Source organism: Tupaia chinensis, unplaced genomic scaffold (genome assembly GCF_000334495.1).
Source record: "Tupaia chinensis unplaced genomic scaffold, TupChi_1.0 Scaffold140218_1, whole genome shotgun sequence".
Classification (NCBI taxonomy): Eukaryota; Metazoa; Chordata; class Mammalia; order Scandentia; family Tupaiidae; genus Tupaia; species Tupaia belangeri.
Window position 1 is genome coordinate 416,602 of NW_006200097.1, and position 21,035 is coordinate 437,636.

General features: G+C 41.4%; 1 protein-coding gene across 1 annotated transcript in view; it reads left to right on the top strand.

Annotated features, from left to right (window-relative positions):
• Nucleotides 1–271: 271 nt before the first annotated feature.
• The window catches only part of MED17 (mediator complex subunit 17), a 31,726-nt gene continuing 10,962 nt past the window's right edge, over nucleotides 272–21,035 (top strand). Inside the window, 9 exon segments of the mRNA XM_006162564.3 lie at nucleotides 272–538; nucleotides 4,507–4,673; nucleotides 8,590–8,661; nucleotides 8,663–8,816; nucleotides 11,805–11,941; nucleotides 12,024–12,108; nucleotides 13,490–13,642; nucleotides 14,762–14,892; nucleotides 15,952–16,136. Of these exon segments, the coding sequence (XP_006162626.1) occupies nucleotides 289–538; nucleotides 4,507–4,673; nucleotides 8,590–8,661; nucleotides 8,663–8,816; nucleotides 11,805–11,941; nucleotides 12,024–12,108; nucleotides 13,490–13,642; nucleotides 14,762–14,892; nucleotides 15,952–16,136 (1,334 nt within the window). The 5' untranslated portion in view covers nucleotides 272–288.

Consider the following 21,035-nt stretch of genomic DNA (forward strand, 5'->3'; position numbering starts at 1 on the left):
CTTAAGAAGCACCCGCGCAGTTTCCTTCGGGGACCTGGCGGGGCGCTCTGGGAAGTAGCCCGGCCCTCAGTTTATTTTCGGCGCCAGAGCTCCATTACCTTTCCGAGGGCCCTCCGAAGTGTCGCGCCTCCGGGATTCCGGGTGCCCAGCAGCCGCTGCTTCCTGCCTGGGTTTTGGGTTTGTACAGAGGTCCCTCGGCCGCTCGCCGACGCCGCCAGTATGTCTGGGGTGCGAGCCGGGCGCATCAGCATTGAGTACGCCCCGGCGCCCCCCGCCCACCCCGCCAGTATGTCTGGGGTGCGCGCCGTGCGAATCAGCATCGAGTCAGCCTGCGAGAAGCAGGTCCAGGAGGTGGGCCTCGATGGCACCGAGACGTACCTGCAGCCGCTGTCCATGTCGCAGAATCTGGCGCGCCTGGCCCAGCGGATCGACTTCAGCCAGGGCTCGGGCTCTGAGGAGGAGGAGGCGGCGGGCGCCGAGGGCGATGCGCAGGACTGGGCGGGCGCGGGGTCCAGCGCGGACCAGGACGACGAGGAGGGTGAGACCCTTGTCTGCTGCTGGCGTCCCCTGGGCGGGGGTCCCAGGACTGGCTGGGTAAAGCTGCTGTCCCTCCCGCTTGGATGAGAGCCTGCGCGGGAGTTCTTCGAAAGTATTGCTCGCAGGGAGTAGTTATGCTCCCCGTGGTCTCTTTTTGTACAGCCGAACAGTTTAGGACACGCCTTAACTGTTAATACTCTGTATCTTTGTGAGAGTCTCGAGAGGGAGCATTTGAAACACTGTCGCTGATGGAGGGGGGGAGCTAAATGATTAGGTTTGTAAAAGCTTGTAGTATAGCGCTGCATTGTAGCGCACCAAATGGTTAAGAACGCTCTAGTTTATTCCTCAGCTTAGCTGTGTGACCTGGGGACGAGTTACCTAGTTTTCCTCCTCAAGTGGATTATGATAGTAGCAGCTACTGAAAAGAGATTTGTATTGACCGGAATAGGAGAGGTCCAAGAAGTAGGAAGGGGCCAGGTCATGCAGAGCCGGGTAGGCCAAGATAAGCTTTCATTAGAAGGACAATCAAAAGCTTCTGGAGGATTATAAATAGAGACAGATATGATCTTTGAAAAAGATTATTCTGGGTGCTTGTAGTGTGTGAATTATAGAGAAAGCAAAACGAAGGGGGTAGCTTAGAAGAAAATTAAAGAAGCAACATGAGCAAGATTGGGATTCACACTGTCAGAGATTTTTTTAAATCGCATTTCTTGATTCAGTCATGCCATACACCTACTATATATAAATGGGAATTTAAAGATGGCATTTCAGAGGCCAGCAGTTGGCATAATGGCTGTGTCACTGGACTCCCGCGTAGTCGACCGTGTTTCAAGTCCTGGCCCGGGTGGCTTAAACTCACATGGGGCGCGTGTGTGTGCATGCCCAAGATCCCGGGAGGAGAAGGGATTGTGACGTGGCCATATCACCCTGGGGGGGGGGGGTATTTCTTTCTCTTTGTCTTTCTGGCGAGTGCACGTGCCCTATAGCAAAATCTCTCCAAAAAAAAAAATAAATAAATAAAGATGGCATTTCAGGTTAATGGTGTTGCGCTTAGGAATCATTTTGGGGGAAAATGCAAATACAGCTTCATATCGCACACACAGTTCTTTTCCCACAAAGATTGAAGTACTAAATGAAGAAAACAAAGCATTATAGAATAATATTAGAATAGCTGTATAAATTTGGGAGTAGGAGAGACCCTGTTAGAAGCACAGCTAGAGTAAAGGAAAAGATATATTAATTACATAAAATGTAAACATAAAAATGGAAAAACAAATGCCATAAAGTAAGAAAGTAAATGTCAGGCCCAGCCCCAGTGGTGCGCTTTTCAGGCTCTGTCCGGGACCACATAAGGAGCCCTTGTTTGAGTCCAGATCCAGCCTAACGGCTGAGGGAGACTACACACCCCGGTAATCCTAGTGGCTTGGGGAGGCTGAGGCAGGAGGACTTCAGTTCCAGGCTGGCCTGGGCAACACAGTGAGACCCAGTCTAAAAAAGAAATAGGAGTGATTGTGTGCACTTATGTTCCCAACTGGGAGGCTGAGGCAAGAGGATCGTGACACAGCGGGAAGCTGTCTTTTAAAAAAAAGATAGGGCCAGCTGGTGGTATGGTGGTTAAGGCACCTAGATCCCACTTTGCTGACTTCGTGGTTCAAGTCCTGGATCTAGCAGCTTCAAAATCACACATGGAACTTACACGTGTGTACCCAAGATCCTGACAGAGGGAGAATAGAAGGGATTGTCACATGACTGTGCCCTATGGGGTCTGGTTTCTTCTTCTGTGAATGTCTGTGTCTTTCCCTCACGGCAGTGCATGTCTCTGTGGCCCAAAACAAACAAACAAACAAAGTATGTATCTATCTGTCTATATATGTGTTGATGTGTGTGTGTATATATATATATATATACATGTATATATATATATACACGTGAATGATTTAAAGTAGAGATAAAAATACGAAGTAGGTGGAGATAGATGAAGATGAATAGATGACAGAAAATTGGTATTTCTAATAGTCGGTGAGTCCCTTCAGACTAAAAAGAAAAACATGACCGATTGGAAAAGCAGGCCAAAGATAGAAAAAAATATCACCCTTCTTTTTTATTATTTGCCAGAGGGTACGTGCACTCCCAGAGAGAAAAGAAGAAAGCACCCAGCCCCATCCACTGGGGACGTGGTCATGCTGCAATTCCTTCCCCATTCTCTGTACTGTTGTGGTTCTGGGCACACATGTGTTTCCAGCATGGTTTTGTTTTCTTTTTCTTTTTTGTTTTTTAATTTTATTTATCATTATTATTATTTTAATTTGCTGCAAGACATGTGGGCTCTCCAGAGAGAGAAAATGAGAAAGCGCGCCACGAGGCCTGGGACTCAGACCACAGTTGGCCATGTGGGCGTCCAGCGCCTTAACACCGTGCCACCTGCTGGCCCCTCCAGCATATGTTTCAAGCCACTGGTGCTGAGATTTGAGCCACTCAGTCAACCATGTGGTATCCAGCTCTCTCAGCTACTAGGACATGGTGCTGGCACAACAGTCAGCTATTAGAGGAGAATTTAGAGTCAAATTAAAACATCAGTAAGAGGAACCAGCAGATGGTGTGGTAGTTAAGGCACTGGACTCCTACATGGCTTGCCATGGTTTGAGCCCCAGATCCAGTGACTTGAAAATCATGCTGGGCAAGTGTGCAAACACACCCAATATCCCAAGAGGAGGGTAGAGAAGGGATTGCAACATAGTCATCCCTGCAGGGAGTGACCTCTCCTCTGATTGTGTGCATCCTATGGCAACAGCCTAAAAACAAAAGAAGAAAGTTTATATATCTACACAGGTATGTTTTCAAGATACTTATGCTGTTAGGTGTTTTTTTTTTTAAAACTTTTTTTAATTTCATTTTCTCTTTGACATTCAATCACATTATTTAGCTTACAAACTGAATGTTTCAACTTGTGAATATGCTGTTAGTTTTATTGGAAGCAATCTACATATACATTTCATAGCAATGATTACCTGTACAGCACATCCATGTTCTGGACTGTTTGAAAAGAGTGAAGTAGGTTTCCCCACTTAACCTGTATCGGATGTCTGCACGCTGTAGCAGAAACTAAAGGCCTCAATGGCACCGAAGTGGAGAGGGCAATGGCAGGTACCAGAAACTGTGGTGGGGGAGAGAATTCTCTGTCTCTTCTCTCTTCCAACAAGCACACACCCAAAGGCAAAAGCCTGGGGTGGGTAGGGGAGAGTGAAGTAGATTTATGTGCACTGATGTAAAGGTGTCTGGAGGACATAGTAACTGAGGGGGAAGCAAGTGGTAGGACACGGGAGTATATGCATGTATAGGCATAGGAGAAGCTTGAAGAGGGTGCATCCCAACTGTAAATAGGGCTTCCCTCTCAGGGGGGCAGGTGGGGTGGGAGGAGGCCCTGAAGGAAAATGGTCACTGTTCCCTAATTCTCTATCATTTTTGAAAGAGGCAGGTATGCTAATAGTGGCTAAATAGTTCTGGTGTTATATCTGTTTTTGCACTTTTCTGTGTTTTGGAAATTCTCTACAATTATTTACTCAAGTTCTAAAAGCTGAAAGACAAAATGTACTTTAAAAGGCTTATCTAAATTTAAAAAGATGGAAGGGAATGAAAGAGGGAGCAATTTGAAATGAAATTTTCTTATTTTTCCTTTTAGTACACTTTTTTGTTAAAGATTTCTTAAAATTTTATTGATTCATTCATTTATTTTTCATTTCACCAGACACACACACACACACACACACACACACAGGGGTGAGGGGCAGTGAGAAAGCAAGCCACCGGGTCCAGGACTTGAACCGTGGTTGGCCTTGTGGAAGTGTTCAGCACCTTAACCACTATACCACCTGCTGGTCCCCTCCTTTTAGTACCTTTAACCTCTTAATTCACTTTCTATTATGTATTCAATGTAACTAATTCTTCTGTAATTTTTTGTTTTCTCTCTAGGGTTGGTAAAATTTCAGCCCTCTCTCTGGCCTTGGGACTCGGTGAGGAACAACCTGAGAAGTGCCCTGACGGAGATGTGTGTTCTCTATGATGTTCTCAGTATCGTTAGGGATAAAAAGTTTATGACTCTCGATCCTGTCTCTCAAGATGCACTTCCTCCAAAACAGGTACCTGTAGGTTTTAATTGAATAACAGCATTTTATTAAGATCCGGCCTTGCTTTTTGTCTGTGTGTCCATTGTTGCCCTTTTTTTTTTTTTTTTTGGAGAGGTTTTTGCTATAGGGCGCGTGCGCTCGCCAGACAGACAGAGAGAGACGTAGAGACAGAAAGCGAGAGATCACCCCCCAGGGGGGATGGTGACGCCGCAATCCCTTCTCCTCCATTCTCCTCTCAGGATCTTGGGCACGCACGCACACGCGCCCAGTGTGAGTTTTAAGCCACCGGGTCCGGGACGTGAACCGCGGTAGACTACATGGGAGTCCAGCGACAGCCATTATGCTAACTGCTGGTTCCCCATTGTTGCTTTTTTCTTTCTTGCAAAATTAAGTTTAGATGAAGATTTAAAACTAACTAGTTTAGGGACAGCAGTTGGCGTGGTGGTAAAGATGGTGGGCTCCCACGTGTCTGACTTGTGAGTCCCAGACCTGGTGGCCTACTTTCTCACTTTTCCTTTCTCCTCCTCTCTCTCTCTCTTGTAAGAGCATGTGCCCTATAGCAAATTATAAAACAAAAGAAATAAATAATAACATTAAATAATTTAAAACTATGTATACTAACTAGTTTAAAAGAAAGGCATAAAGCTGCCTAGTAGTTAAGGGAGGTATATCCCACATGGCTGATCACGTGGTTTGAATCCTAGCCCTGGTGGCTTGAAAAACGTGCCAGGTGCATGTGCATACATGCCCAAAATCCTGGCATGATGGAGAAATGGAGCAGAAGGGATGGCATTGCAGCTATGGGTAGTGCTTTCTCTCTGTCACTCCATTTCTCTATCTCTCTATCTCTCTCTGGTGAGTGTACACACCCTCTGTCAATTAAAAAATATGTATGGTATATGCCTGTGACCTTTGGAAGAGTTAAATTTTAATAATAACGCAATACTTTAAAGAGTCCCTAATCTTCACAAATTCTGAAAGCCTGGGTCCTTGGTCTGTGATATATTACACAAAACTGTGATGATAAAATGGCTTTGTAGTCAGATGCTCCTGGGTTCAAGTCCTGCCTCAGCTCTCACTAGCTATATGACCTCAAACAAGTTTTCTTTCTGAGTCTCATTTTTCTTCTCTAATTCTCTCCTTTTTTGAGGGAGAGAATCCTAACACCACACTATCTGCCACCCCTATTTTTATTTTTTAAGTAGGGAAGCACCCCCAGGGGGAATGGCCATGCCACATTCCCTTCTCCGTTTCTCCTCCTTTCAGGAACGTGGGTATGCCTGGCATATTTTTCCAGTTGCTGGCTTCGAGGCTGGAGCCATGGAGTTGGCTGTATGGGATCCAGCCACCTTAACCACTATGCCACCAGCTAGCCCCAGACACTTTTTATATTTTATAAAGAATATATTCAGTTTTTGACATTTGTAGATGAGAGACAAGCAGCAAAAGGACGAATCAGTGAGTGAATAGTCTCAGATCAAGGAGGCATTTATGTGCTCAAGGAAAACATGTTAGGACCATGGCAGAATGAAGCATGGAGTGAAGCTATGATTGTTGGAACCTAATTGTAAATGAAACTAAATGGATATACTTATATAATAACATGATAGTTTCTGAACCTAGAAACATTGTTCTGTAAGACCTGGCCCACACTGTACTGAAAATTCAGGCCCAGAGCAATAGGTTCAGGTTGCAGAGAACTGAAACTAGAATTCCATCCCTTCACTCATAGCTGTTCTGTGCTTTTTCTGGAAAGGATTCTCCAGGAACTTTTTTTTTTTTTTTCCCAAAGATCTCCAGGAACTTCTTTGAGTTAGGCTCTCTAATATCAAAAGATTATTATGACATCTTTATGACACTTTTGATGTGATATTACTCATACAGTGGAAAACTCTTTTTTTTTTTTTTTTTTACTAAGTTTGGCTTTTTCAGAGTATATCCAGTTAATAAAATACTCTATTTAGTGGTGATTATGGTTATTTATATGTGCGTATAGGATACATAGAATTTTATTCCTGAGAGTTTTGCCATATGGTTTATGCACTCACCAGAGAGAGACAGAGGGAGAGAAGAAGTGTGAATTCACCCCCCAGGAAGGATGACCACACTGCAATCCATTCTCCATTCTCCTCTTAGGGTTTCGGGCACAAACACACACGTACGCAGCATGTTTTACAAGCTGTCAGGTATGGAACTCGAACCGTGGAGCTGGCCGTGTGGGATCCAGTGTTCTATCCACTTTGTTACCGGTCTAGGTTTTTATTTCTGATCAGTTTTAAAAAATCAGCACTCAGTATTGTACATTCAACACTGATGCTACATGATTTCAATCTTAATTCAGGAAGCATTCTAGTAGCTTATGATAATACAATTTTATAGATCCAGTGACTTGGAGTCATTCACTTATTCATTAAATCAAATAGTATGGTCCAGGCATTTGTTGTAGGGTCTGTACACTTAATGGTTTCAACCAACATGTAGTTTATGTTCAAGCAGCGATTGTAGGCTGTAATTGGACGTATAATGAGGGCCCCTGAATGGTATCCACAACAGGAGGGGATGGTGGTGCCAATGTGTAAGGGAAGGAATGGCAGTTCATGAAAGGGAGCCTAACCTGAGCTGGGCAGACCTGACACAGTGGTAAGTTCTGATTTCTAGTTCATTGTGATTATGATATTTTATATCACTTGATATCAAATATATCTTTATATAAGTTGATCAAAGAAATAGGTTAAGGTTGTTTTTTAACTCTTATAGGGGGATAATGGCTATGCTGCTGGACTCCCATGTGGTTGACCACGGTTTGAGTCCTGGGCCTGGTGTCTTAAATTCATGCCGGGCGCATGTGTGTGCATGCCCAAGATACCTAGAGGAGAATAGAGGAGAAGGGATTACAGTGTACCCATCCCTCCGTGGTTGATTTCTTGCTTCCTGTTTCTTTCTGGAAAGCTCACATGCCCTATAGCAGAAACCTCTCAGAAAAAAGAGTTTTGTTATGTGGAGCAGACCTCACTGTTAAAGGAGCTGCATCCTCCATGACCAGCCATGGTTCAGGTCACGGCTCCAGCACTGCAGCTTGTGGGACATGCAGAGTGAATGGATGTGCTTGCCTTAAGTCTTGATAGGATGTAGAGGTGGTAGAGGAAGGGGAATTTTCAGTGTGGCCAAACCCATTTAGGAGTGCTTTCTCTCTTTCTCATGGGTGAGTGTGCACTTTGGGAAAAAAAAAAAAAATACATGTTGTGTGTACTTTCCTCCTACCTTCTGTTTCCTCCTACCTTCTGTTTGCTAATGTTTAATCACAATGTTTCGTTTTGTCCTTAAAGAGGTTTTTCCCTAGGGCACATGTGCTTTCCTGAGAGAAAGAGAAACAGAGAGAGGGAATGTGAGAAATCACCCCCTGGGGGAATGGCCACACCGTAATCCCTTCTCCTCCATTCTCATGGAATCTTGGGCATGCATGCACAGGCACGCAGCTTAATTTTTCAGGTTATACTCGAACCTCAGTTGGCCATATGGAAGTTGTGCAATGTAACTACTTCGCCAACTTCTGGCCCCATACAAGTTTTGTTTGTGATTGTTTTGTTTTGGTCAGAGAACAAGTGCAAATTGCCAGAGAAATGGAGAATGGGGAGAGGGAATAAGCATCCTTCAATGGGGGCTAGCCATAACCACAATCCCTTCTCCTCCATTTCTCCATACTGTCAGGATTTGGGGCCCACATGCCCAGCATGGTTTTTCAAGCCACTGTGGCTGGTATGCAGACCGCGTTAGCCATGTGGGATTTGTCTTCCTTAACCACTAGGCCACAGGATCAGCCTTACCTTTCTTTCTTAATTTTCTCTTGACTAGAAATTTTATTATTGAGAAAATGTGCATTTAAGTCATTTAAAAATACAGAACTACAATTTTGGATTGTTTTTGATAGAATCCTCAGACCTTGCAATTAATATCGAAAAAGAAGTCACTGGCTGGAGCCGCACAAATCCTGCAAAAAAAAGAAGGTGGCAGAAAGACTGACTAAATCAGTCACGGAAAATCAAGAGAACAAGCTACAAAGAGACTTCAACTCGGAGCTTTTGAGATTAAGACAACACTGGAAACTTAGAAAGGTTGGAGATAAAATCCTTGGAGATCTGAGCTACAGAAGTGCAGGTACAGATAATTGTTAAAAATTATGCTTTTGGGGGGCCAGCAGGTGGTGTGGTATTTACAGCATTGAACTCCCACGTGGTTGACCACGGTTCAAGTCCTGGACTTGGCAACTTGTTTCTCACTTTCCCTCTCTCTCTGTCTCTCCCTGGCGAATTAAAAAATAGTAATAATGTTAATGTTAAATAATATTAATATTAATAATAATATTAGTGTTAAATAAAATTAAGTAATTATTTTTTAAAATTATGTTTTTTGTATAAATACATAAAGTTGATTATAATGCTACAGTTTTTTTTTTCTTTCTTTTTTCTTTTTTTGAGAGGTTTTTGCTATAGGGTATGTGCACTCACCAGAAAGACAGAGAGAGACAGAAAGACAGAAAATGAGAAATCATCCCCCAGGGTGATGGCCTTGCCACAATCCCTTCTCCTCCATTATGTTCTCTGGATTTTGGGCACATAACGCACACACACACAGCATGAGTTTAAGCTACTGGCTCAGGGACTCAAACCATGGTCAGCTACTTGGGAGTCTAGCGACATAGCCATTATGCCATCAGCTGGTCCCACTACACATTCTTTATTTCTCAGCTGCATGTCACATTTCAGACTTTTCATTTTGTTTATTTAATTTTTAAAATTTCTGTACATATAAGCCGAAAGTACTCTTATCATACATATCCTACTAATAAATTGCCTAGCTTAAATTTGAAAACCTTTTAGGTATATATTTTTTTAGTAATTATTTATTTAATTTTATTTATTCATTCATTTTAATTTGGCCAGAGGGAGAGAGTGAGACAGGGGAAATTAGAAAGAAAGCCACCAGGTCCGGTACTTGAACCGTGGTTAGCCACATGGGAGTGTCCAGTGCCTTAACCACCGTGCCACCTGCTGATACCCTGTTTTAGGTACATTTAACAGAAAGTCCAAAGATGGAGATTTAAGTACTAATACACCATAAATCATAATTAACATTTTATAGATTTATTCCATTAGTGAAAGAGATAGATATAGAGATAGAGTACCTCTGATAGGTCTTGATGCCACAGTCCAACCTTTGGCTCACCAGCCCACATCATGGGCACATGTGTGCCTGGTGTACTCCGGGAGGGCTCAGGACACGAACTGGTAACTTTTCCATATGGGTTTGCCTCATAGAACATCATGTTTTACTGCTACACTGCCATCCAGCCCCATAATGAATGTTTTAATTAGAATTAAGGAGGTAAGACTAGACTCCTTAATCAGAGCCTTACCTATAACCCTTGAAAATGGGTATAAACCGGGTATAGCGGCATGTGCTTATAACCCCAGCTATGTGGGAAGCTAAGACAGGGGGATTCCAAGTTTAAGGCCAGCCTTGGTAGCATAGGAAAACTCTGTCCCTTTTTAAAACAAAAGAACACAACAAACTGGGCATGAAAATGAAAAGAAATGTTTCTATACTTAACTCTTTTCCTCCTTTTAGTTCGTTAAGCTGTTTCACATCCTGGGTGAAAAGGAAGGATAGTGAAAACATTGGGACCAGCAGGTAGGACAGAGGCTAAGGTGGCTTGGTCCCACATGGCTGCGTGCAAAGTTCGAGTCCCAGGTCCAGCTGCTTGAAAAACATTCTGGGGATGTGTGTGTGCCCACAAAATCTAAAGAGGACATTGGAGCAGAAGGGATTGTAGTGTGGCCATCTGCCCTGGGAGGTGCATTCTCTTGTACTCTCTCTCTTGGCAAGCACATTTGCCTATAGCAAATTGCTATCTCTCTAACCAAAAAAAGGGTGTCTATAGAAGCAGTATTTTCTTTATCTTTTTTTTTTTTTTTTTTAGAATTATTTATCTTATTTATTATTATTTTCACATGAGTTCACAAGAGAGAGAGGGGGAAAGTGAGAATCTACCAGGTCTGGGACTTGAACTGTGGACAGCCATGGGGGAAGTCTAGCCTTAATCACTGTGCCATCTGTTGGCCCAAAAAAGCAGTACTTTCTGGTTTGGGACATTGTAATTTTTTTCAAGCAAGCTATTATATACAAGTATTTGCCTCATTTCTCTCTTCAGGACAGTTGGTCATGATTATGAAAGGATTCAATTATGTTGCTTTTAATTGCAGTAAGATCTTGAACCTTTCCCCTGTTATACAGCAGCAGTTGTATTTAACCACCCAAACCTCACATTTTTCAGCAGTTTAGAACAATTTACCCAAACACTGGACTGCACAAGAACACATCACAAAAAAGTCTTAGGAACTGGTTGAAAAAGGGTGCTGTGCTTTGATAGGCTTTTCTCTTGCTGGATTCAGAACACTTTAAATTCAACTTTATTGCTAAGGCTGAACTCCAGAAATATTACACATCTAAATTTTCAATGTGAGAAATTCTTTTATAGAATTACATCTATTTTGTCAAAACTGCAATTGGAATAAACCAATTTGGGTGATGTGGTGGTTAAGACACTGAGTGCCACATGGCTAACTATAGTTCGAGTCCCGGATCTGGAGGCTTGATTTCTTACTTTCCCTCTCTTTCTTTCTCTGATCAAATTGCAAAATAATAATAATAATAATAATAATAATAATAATAATAATAATAAATATAATAATAATAATAATAATAATAATAATAATAATAATAATAATAATAATAATAATAATAATAATAATAATAATAATAATAATAATAATAATAAAGCAAATAAATAAATAAATAAATAAATAAATAAATAAATAAATAAAAATTCTTAAAAATATTTGGTGGTCTGTGGGGTTCATTTTATGATTCCATTAGATAAAGTGGTATTTACTTATCTCTTACAAGTAATTTTTTTCTTCTGCTTTCTTTCTTCCCTTTGCTCACCACTTCTCTCCTCCAACCCCCAGACATGTTTTCAGTGGGAATTTAATTTAATGATTCAGTTATATAGATGGGTTTATACTTAATAATGTATGATAAATCATATATTGACGTGTTTATTTTCCTACTCTTAAACTCCATTAGGATCTCTCTTTCCACATCATGGTACATTTGAAGTAATAAAGAATACAGATATTGATTTGGATAAAAAGATACCTGAAGACTACTGTCCTCTCGATGTCCAGATTCCTAGTGATTTAGAGGGATCTGCATATATCAAGGTATTTGTTAAAGTATTTTTCAAGTAATTTTTTGTTAATCGCTCGGAAGCCCATTTGCTAATATGGTTTTATTGTGATTCAGGTTTCAATTCAAAAACAGGCTCCAGATATAGGTGATCTCGGCACAGTTAACCTCTTCAGACGACCTCTGCCCAAATCTAAACCAGGTAAAATTATGTTCTATTCTCTGCCTTGTGGTTTTACCTGAGTTTACATTTGTATATAAACTGAGGATAAATTTAAATAGGAGAGGGACCAGCAGGTGGCATAATGGTTACATCACTGAACTCCCATGTAGTTGACCATAGTTAAACCATAGTTCCAACCTAGTGACTTGGAACTCAGGTTGAGTGTGCGTGCGCATGCATGCTTACCCAAAATCCCAGGAGGGGAATGGAGGAGAAGGGACTGCAGCGTGGCCATCTCCCCTGGGAAGTGATTTCTCACTTTCTGTCTCTCTGACTTTATCTGTCTCTCCAGCGAGCGCATGTACCCTATACCAAAACTATCAAAAAAAAAATAAAATACAGATAGGAGAAATAGGTGTCTTAGAATAAGAACAATTGGAAATGTACATTTAATAATTTGTTAATAGAGTATTAGTGAATTACTATGCAATTTTTTTTTTTTTTTAACTTCCCAGCAGGTACATTTGCTCATCTGAGAGCGAATGAGAAAGCAATCTCCATGAAGCATGGTCACACTGTAATCCCTTCTCTTTCACTTCTTTTCTTTCTTTTTTTTCTTTTACTTTTTTTTTTTGAGAGGTTTTTACTATAGGATATGTACGCTTGCCAGAAAGACAGAGAGAGACAGAGAGACAGAAAGCAAGAAATCACCCCCCAGGGGGAATGGCCACGCTGCAATTTCTTCTCCTCTTGGGATCTTGGACACACAAGACTCCAGCGACAGCCATTATGCCAAATGCTGGTCCTCCCCACCCTTTTTTTTTTTAAGATTTTTGGGCACACATGCCCAGCATATGTTTCAAGCCTCTGGGTCCAGGACTCAAACTGCTATTGGTCATGTGAGACCCAGCTGTCTTAACCACTACACTACTGGCTGGTGTACAATTTTATTTTAAAATTGAACTTTTTTTCTTTTTTCTTTTTTTAGAGAGGCTTTTGCTATAGGGCACATGCGCTTGCCAGAAAGACAGAGAGAGACAGAGTGAAAGAAAGCGAGAAATCACCCCCCAGGGGGATGGCCACGCCGCAATCCCTTTTCCTCCATTCTCCTCTCAGGATCTTGGGCATGCAAACACATGCGCCCGGGTGTAAGTTTAAGCCGCTGGGCCTGCGACTTGAACTGCTGTCGACTGCAAGGGAGAACAGCGACATAGCCATTATGCTAACTGCTGGTCCCCAAATTGAACTTTTTAACTATTTTTCTCTGTGTAAAAGAAGTAAGACTTTTGTGTTTGGACAGAATATGCTGTAATGTAGAGTTTTCTGTACTTACGTTATACGTGTTCTCATCACCATTTAAGCTAGTAAATGTATAATGTGATTAGATAATTGATACATACATATATCCCTTGTCTTTCAGGTTCCCCACATTGGCAGACAAAATTAGAAGCAGCCCAGAACGTTCTCTTGTGTAAAGAAATTTTTGCACAACTCTCTCGGGAGGCTGTTCAAATTAAGTCACAGATTCCTCACATTGTAGTGAAAAACCAGATTATCTCTCAGCCCTTTCCAAGTAAGAACACACAACTCTTCTGAGATTCATAAGCACGACTTTATGGTTTGGGAAATAGGACAAAGTGGATAGCTGTTTGGGTATGTTGGGAGAACACTGACAGCAGCCACCATAGTGTGTAACACAAACACTTGCGGTTCTGTTCTGTGTCCTTAAGACTATAACTCCTAGATTTTGAAATAGTTTATGTTAAAAATTTGCATTAGCATCGCTACTGTTCAGCACTAGTTGCTTTGAAATGTTAACACGGCAAGGTTTTTCAGGGATCCTGCTTTATCTAAATAAGGTGGCAAAAAACTGTCCTGACGTGAAAACTGGATTATATTCATCAAAAGTGGTGGATTTACCCTGGAGATCAGTTTATAGGTAGCCCATGTACTTGATTTTTACCTAAATTCTAAAGACTGTCTTGTCAAAGGCATAGGTTTTAGAAGTGGAATGCTATCTCAGTTCTCTTGGCAGCAAGAATATCTGTCTTCTGCTCAGTAAGCCCACATACCAACTCTGGTTTTTCAGAAAGTCATGTCTTTAAATTTAATCTTTATTTAAAGTTTTCATTTTAAAGTCAATAAGAAATAAATATGTAGCTCTGTTCACCTACTTTGAGCCCCTGCTTGAGGTCAGCAGCCATAGTATAGGTAAGTAGAATTTGAATTATTGGGACCAGCAGATGGTGTAACCAGATGGTGTAATGCTTATGTCGCTGGACTACCATGTAGTTAATCGCAGTTCAGGTTCAAGTCCTGGACCTGGTAGCTTAAAACTCATACCAGGCATGTGTGTGTGCATATCCAAAATCCTAAGAGGAGAATGGAAGAGAAGGAAATGCAATGTGGCCATCCCCACTGGGTGTGAATTTTTACTTTCTGTCTCTCTGTCTCTCTCTCCCTCTTCAGTGAGCACACACACTCTCTAGCAAAAATCTCTTTAAAAAAATAATAATTTGGTTTGTTAAAAGTACAGGGGTACTTTATTCATGAATGGTCATTTTGGTATAAAAATGTTAACCAGGGTGCATGACCTTTAAGTTCAGAATGTATCTTTTAAGAATGGGCTGTGATTATACTTTATGAAAATACTGTCCATATTTTAGGTTATTTTCATCTGTCCTTTTTATAGACTTACAGCTATCTATATCTTTGTGCCATTCCTCAAATGATAAGAAATCCCAAAAATCTGCTACTGAGAAGCAAAGTCCAGAGGACCACCTTTATGTCCTAGAGCATAATTTGCATCTCCTGATTAGAGAGGTAATGAAATTATTGTTTTTCTTTGCATGATGGAGAGCATGTCTAAGGCAGTGGATATGCACACACCTCCCTTCTGTCTGCTGTGGAAAGTCTTTGCTGTGTGCTCTGGGAATACAGAGATAACCAGAATTCAGACCCTGCTCCCAAGCATATCTTCTAGTGATAGAAGTGCACAAGTTTTATAGTAGAGGTGTAAGACATATGTGCTAAAAGAAAGAAAGACGGACAGGCAGGCAAACAGACAGACATGCTAATGGGGACAGAGAAAAGGGTGACTGTGTAGCTGAGTGGGAAGGATAATGGAAAACATCTTGTTAGAGCCTGTGAAAGGGATAGTTACTTCAGGACACACGGATTCTCCTCACAGGTCGTCTAGGCCTGAGTTTCTAGAGTGCTCATTCACAGTTTAGGCTAATTACAGAATTCCCCTCAGAAACTTCATGGACATACATAATCCACCCTTCTCTGCCACTCTCCAAAATCTGGTTCCATCTATTATAATGGTGCAAGAATCAATTCTTTTTCATTTTACTGTTTATTTTTTAATTTGCTATAGGGGGTGTTCACTCACCAGAGACAGACAGAGAAAGAGAGCAAAAATGAGAAAGCTAACTACCAGGTCTAAGACGTGAGCTATGGTTGGCCATGTGGAAATTCAGCGCCTTAACTGACACGCCACCTGCCGGCCCAAGAATCAGTATATTTAAAAGTTTCTTGGGGTGTTCTGAAGGGCAGCCAGACACTCTCTAGTCTAGGACTTAGAATACCTTGTCTTCTGACTACCATTATTCTGTTTATGTGGCTCTATGGAGATGATTTCTTTTCATATTTAAAAACCTTTAAAGTAACATCCGTAGCTTGAGAGGGACCCTTCCCTTTACAGACTCACTTGATGTATGACTTCGCAGATACTAGCATTTACTTCTGTGTTAATTTTGCCTTTATATGCAGTTCACATACATTGCTTTCATGTTTCCAAATGCTAGGCAGGCTTTGATTGAATGTTGTGTAGTATCACTATGTGGGTATTGGTCATTTAAATGGCTGTTTTTGTTACAGTTTCATAAACAGACCTTGAGTTCCGTAATGATGCCTCATCCAGCAAGTGCACCTTTTGGCCACAAGAGAATGAGACTTTCGGGTCCTCAAGCTTTTGATAAAAATGAAATTAATTCATTACAGTCCACTGAAGGGCTTCTGGAAAAAATAATTAAACAAGCAAAACATATTTTTCTGAGGAGTAGGTAAGGACAAGCAAAGTTAACTATTTTTCTTTGAAATTGTATTCTTTTTTCTTTATTAGTTATGCCATTAGTAATTTTTTGATTCTTTAGCCTTCTTTCCTAGGAGAGAAAGGTGGCTGCAGTGTAAGAGTGTGCAGTACAATAGGCGATCTCACGTGTGCTGTCCAGTTTGGGAAAGACATGGACTATGACTAGTCCAACTTAATCTACCGTTTCTAACGCAGGCACTAAACCGTTACAATGATAACTGACTAGGAGTTTGCCTTAGAACACCATACTTTCCTCTCTAACTCACCTGTCTATGCAGTAGTTATTCCTGAGCGGATATACTTTTTTTTTTTTAAGATTTTTATATTTTTTGGTTGCATGTTTTTTTGAGAGGTTTTCACTATAGGGTGTGTGCGCTCGCCAGACAGACAGAGAGACATAGAGACAGAAAGCGAGAAATCACCCCCCAGGGGGGATGGTCACGCCGCAATCCCTTCTCCTCCAATCTCCTCTCGGGATCTTGGGCGCACCCGCACACACACGAGCCCGGCGTGAGTTCTAAGCCACTGGGTCTGGGATGCGGACCGCAATCGACTATGTGGGAATTCAGCGACATAGCCATTACGCTAACTGCTGGTTCCCCGTGTTTTAAGATTTGGAAGGGACTTTTCATTTACTAACTTATGAGGTGAATAGCATTAACCCCATTTTTACTAATGAGAGAGTTGACAATAGAAGTAATGAAACTTGATTGAGAATACAAAGCTAAAAAGTTAGCTAAACCAGGATTTATGCCCAGGTCTGTATAACTCCAAAGCTCATTTTCTTTTTATACATATTGTTTACAAAGAAAACTTGGCATAATTGGATATAACTGTATCTTTTAAAAATGCTAACATATGGGGATGAGCAGATGGCCGAATGGTTTTGTTCCTGGGCTCCCACATATTCGACCATGGTTTAAGTCCCAGACCTGATGACTTAAAATTCGTGCCAGTATATGTGCATGTGTGCCCAAGATCTTGAGAGGAGAGTGAAGGAGAAGGGATCCTCCCAGGGGGTGATTTTTCACTTTCTGTCTCTCTCTAAAAGCAAATGTTAAAGTATGCTTTATTATTATTATTATTACTATTATTATTATTATTATTATTGGTCCTTGGTAAAGAGGTCTGTTTTTACTTTACCCATAATTATGTCTTGAGAGTACTCCAGAATTTCAGGTAAGGGCCCACCATCATTCAATAGAAGACTTGATTATTTATTTATTTATTTATTTTTTGAGAGGATTTTGCTGTAGGGCACGTGCGCTCACCAGACAGACAGAGAGAGACATAGAAACAGAAAGTGAGAAATCACCCCCCAGGGGGGATGGCCATGCCACAGTCCCCTCTCCTCCATTTTCCTCTCGGGATCTTGGGCACGCACGCACACATACCTGGCATGAGTTTTAATTCCTGGGTCTGGGACATAAACCGCGGTCAACTACATGGGAATCCAGTGACATAGCCATTACGCCAACTGCTGGTCCTGATTTTTTGTTTTTTATTTACAGTTTTTTCTTAATTAATGTAGTCATGGTTTTACCAGCACATTAGTGTGTGGTCGTAAAATGGAAATATGGGCCCTTCAATTTTTAGTAAAATAACCTGTCAGCAGAAACATATGTATGGTGGAAGAAATAGGAATTTAAGGTGAAAAGTAGCTTTTAAGGCAGTTTTCAACTGCTTGTTAATTAATTCTGGGCGAGTCACTTACAATCCATGCCCCTCCATTTATTCGTATGTTAGTGGTACATAAAGCAGTTGTTCTTAGAGTCAAATTAAATAATGGACATAGAAGTTCTTTATCCACATTTAAAACATCATATGGTAAGTTATTGTTATTTGCCATTTATTCATTTCAGTTTTCAAAGCTGTAAATTTGTGTGTATTACTCTTTTTTTTTTAATAATTATTCATTTTATTTTTTATTTATTCATTCACTTATTTTTTAATTTGACCAGAGAGAGACAGAGGGTGAGAGTGAGAGAGAGAGGAAGGGAGAAACCAAGCCACCAGATTCAGGACTCGAACCCTGGTCGGCCATGTGGGAGTGTCCAGTGCCTTAACCACCATGCCACCTGCTGGTCCCCATGTGTATTACTCTTGAAAAAAAAATTTTTTTTTTGGAGAGGCTTTTTCCATAGGGCGCGTATGCTAGCTAGCCAGACAGAGAGAGACAGAGAGACAGAAAGCTAGAAATCACCCCCCCCCAGGGGGGATGGCCACGCCGCAGTCCCTTCTTCTTCATTCTCCTCTCAGGATCTTGGGCACGCACACACACGCGCCTGATGTGAGTTTTAAGCCACCGGGTCCAGGACGCGAACTGCAGTCAACTACCTGGGAGTCCAGCAACATAGCCATTACGCTAACTGCTGGTCCCACTCTTGAAACTTTTTAAATGACCCTTTAAAGTTTAATATTCCCTGGAAAAAATAAGGGACATAGAAATAGCTATGTTTAGAACGACTGTGATTTCACAGTAGTAAATAAATTTAGTCTTGGAAAACGCAGAGTTTTAGAAGTGTTATTTCCCCCCCTAGTTAATAGAAATAATATTCCAGTGTGAAAAAGTATAATGAAGACACAATTCACGTGTTTAATACTATATAAAGTGAGATCTATTAACACACTAATGTAATTTCAGGTGTGTGTGTGTGTGTGTGTGTGTGTGTTTTAAAAATATTAATTTTATTATTTTTTAACTTGACAGGAGAGCGACAGAGAAAGGGAAGTGAGAAAGCAAACCATCAGGTCTGGGACTTGAACCATGATTGGCCATGTGGGAGTCCAGCACCTTTACCACCACAACACCTGCAGGCCCCCCTTTGTTTTTTTTTTCTTTTTAACAAATCAGGGATCATGAATTATACGTTTTTTTGTTTTTTTTTTTTTTTGAGAGGTTTTTGCTATAGGGTGTGTATGCTTGCCAGAAAGACAGAGAAGACAGAGAGACAGAAAGCGAGAAATCACCCACCCCAGGGGAGATGGCCACACCACAGTCCCTTCTCCTCTAGGGATCTTGGGCACACAGGTACACACGCTTGGTATGAGTTCAGGCCGCCAGGTCTAGGATTCAAACCGCAATCAACTACATGGGAATCCAGTGACATAGCCATTTCAACATCTGCTGGTCCCCGAAATATACATTTTTTTTAAAGTTTGTTTCTTCCATGAACAATAGAGTACCTCCAAAGGGGTCTGTCTGTCTTTTTTTTTTTTTTTAAGAATTATTTAATTTTTAAAAAATTTGTTTATTTAATTCTATTTGTTTTTACTATTACTATTTAATTTGACCAGACAAAGAGAGAGAGAAAAGGAAAGTGAGAGAGCATGCCATCAGGTCCGGGACTAGAACTGTGGTCGGCCATGTGGGAATCCAGCACCCTTAACCACCATGCCACATGCTGGCCCCAATTATTATTTAATTTTATTTATTATTATAATTATTTATTTGACCAGGTAGGGAGAGAGAGAGAAAGTAAGAAAGCAAGCCCCAGGTCTAGAATTCAAACTGCAGTTGGCCATTTGGGGGTCCGGCACCCTAACCACCACTCCACCTGCTACCCATCTGGTGGGGTCTTAATGCCACAGTTCACCCCAAGCTTCATCCATCCTAGGGTCATAAGCACATGCATGCCTGGCACACTCAGGGATGTTTCCGGTTCCAAGCTCAGAACCTTTCCACGTGGGTCAGCTTCAAATTTGCAGAGCATCACATTTTACTGCTGGGACACTGTCTGGCCCTGTTTCCAGTTACTGATACATGTAATGTTGAGTAGAAGAGTCTCAGACACCCATCTAGGAATTTAGGAAGACTGTAAAAAGAAGCAAATCACAGAAAAAGAAAAAAAAAATAATTTAAGAATGGATTATGGGGCCGGCAGGGGTGTGGTGGTTGAGATGCTGGACTCCCACATGGCTGACCACAGTTCAAGTCCCAAAGCTGGTAGCTTGTTTTCCTATTTACTTGTTCTCTTGTTTGCTCTCTCTCTTTCTCTCTCTCTTATCTCTCTCTCATGAGCACATGTGCCCTAAAGCAAATTTAAAAATAATAGTAAATAAAATTAAATAATTTTTTAAAAAGGAAAATAATGGATTGTAAGAAAGCAGTACTAGGACAGCAGTGTGTAAGAGCAAATCGAAGCCTATTTATATAGAAGCCCCTTGTCGACAGTGGCCATGCTCATTTCTTCCCATTTTCTCCAGGCTTTTCCTTTTCTTTCTAGTAAAATACTAGAATCAGATAATTAGAAACTAATATTCTATCTAAGTACTCCATATTGCAAATGAAAGTACTACCTGTTGTCAGTTTCTACTACACTGATTAGTGCATATAAGAAATAAAGGAGAGGGACCAGCAGTTGGCGTAATGGCTACGTCGCTGGACTCCCATGTAGTCGATCGCGGTTTGAGTCCCAGACCCGGTGGTTTAAAACTCACACTGGGCACGTGTGTGCGCATGCCCAAGATCTCGGGAGGAGAATGGAGGAGAAGGGATTGCAGTGTGGCCATCCCCCCGGGCGGTGATTTCTCACTTTCTGTCTCTATCTGGCAAGCGCACGTGCCCTATAGCGAAAAACCTCTCAAAAAAAAAAAAAGGAGATGTTTGCCTGTCCGGTCCTGACCCTGTGGCTCTCCTAGTGCTGCCCTGTAGGCTCTGGAGTTGGATTTGTGTCTCTGAAGCTAATGTGTCACATTTTCGGCAAGACAATCTAGGATCAAACCACAGCAGTCCTGTCAGGATTCCATGCCATTCGTCTTCTCTGAACTATTTCCAGGTGTCTCTTACAGGTTTCCAAGAGCAAGAAGAAACTCAAATCTCCAAAACCTGTAGGCCATTTTCCTCACCAGTTCCACCATTCTGCATTCC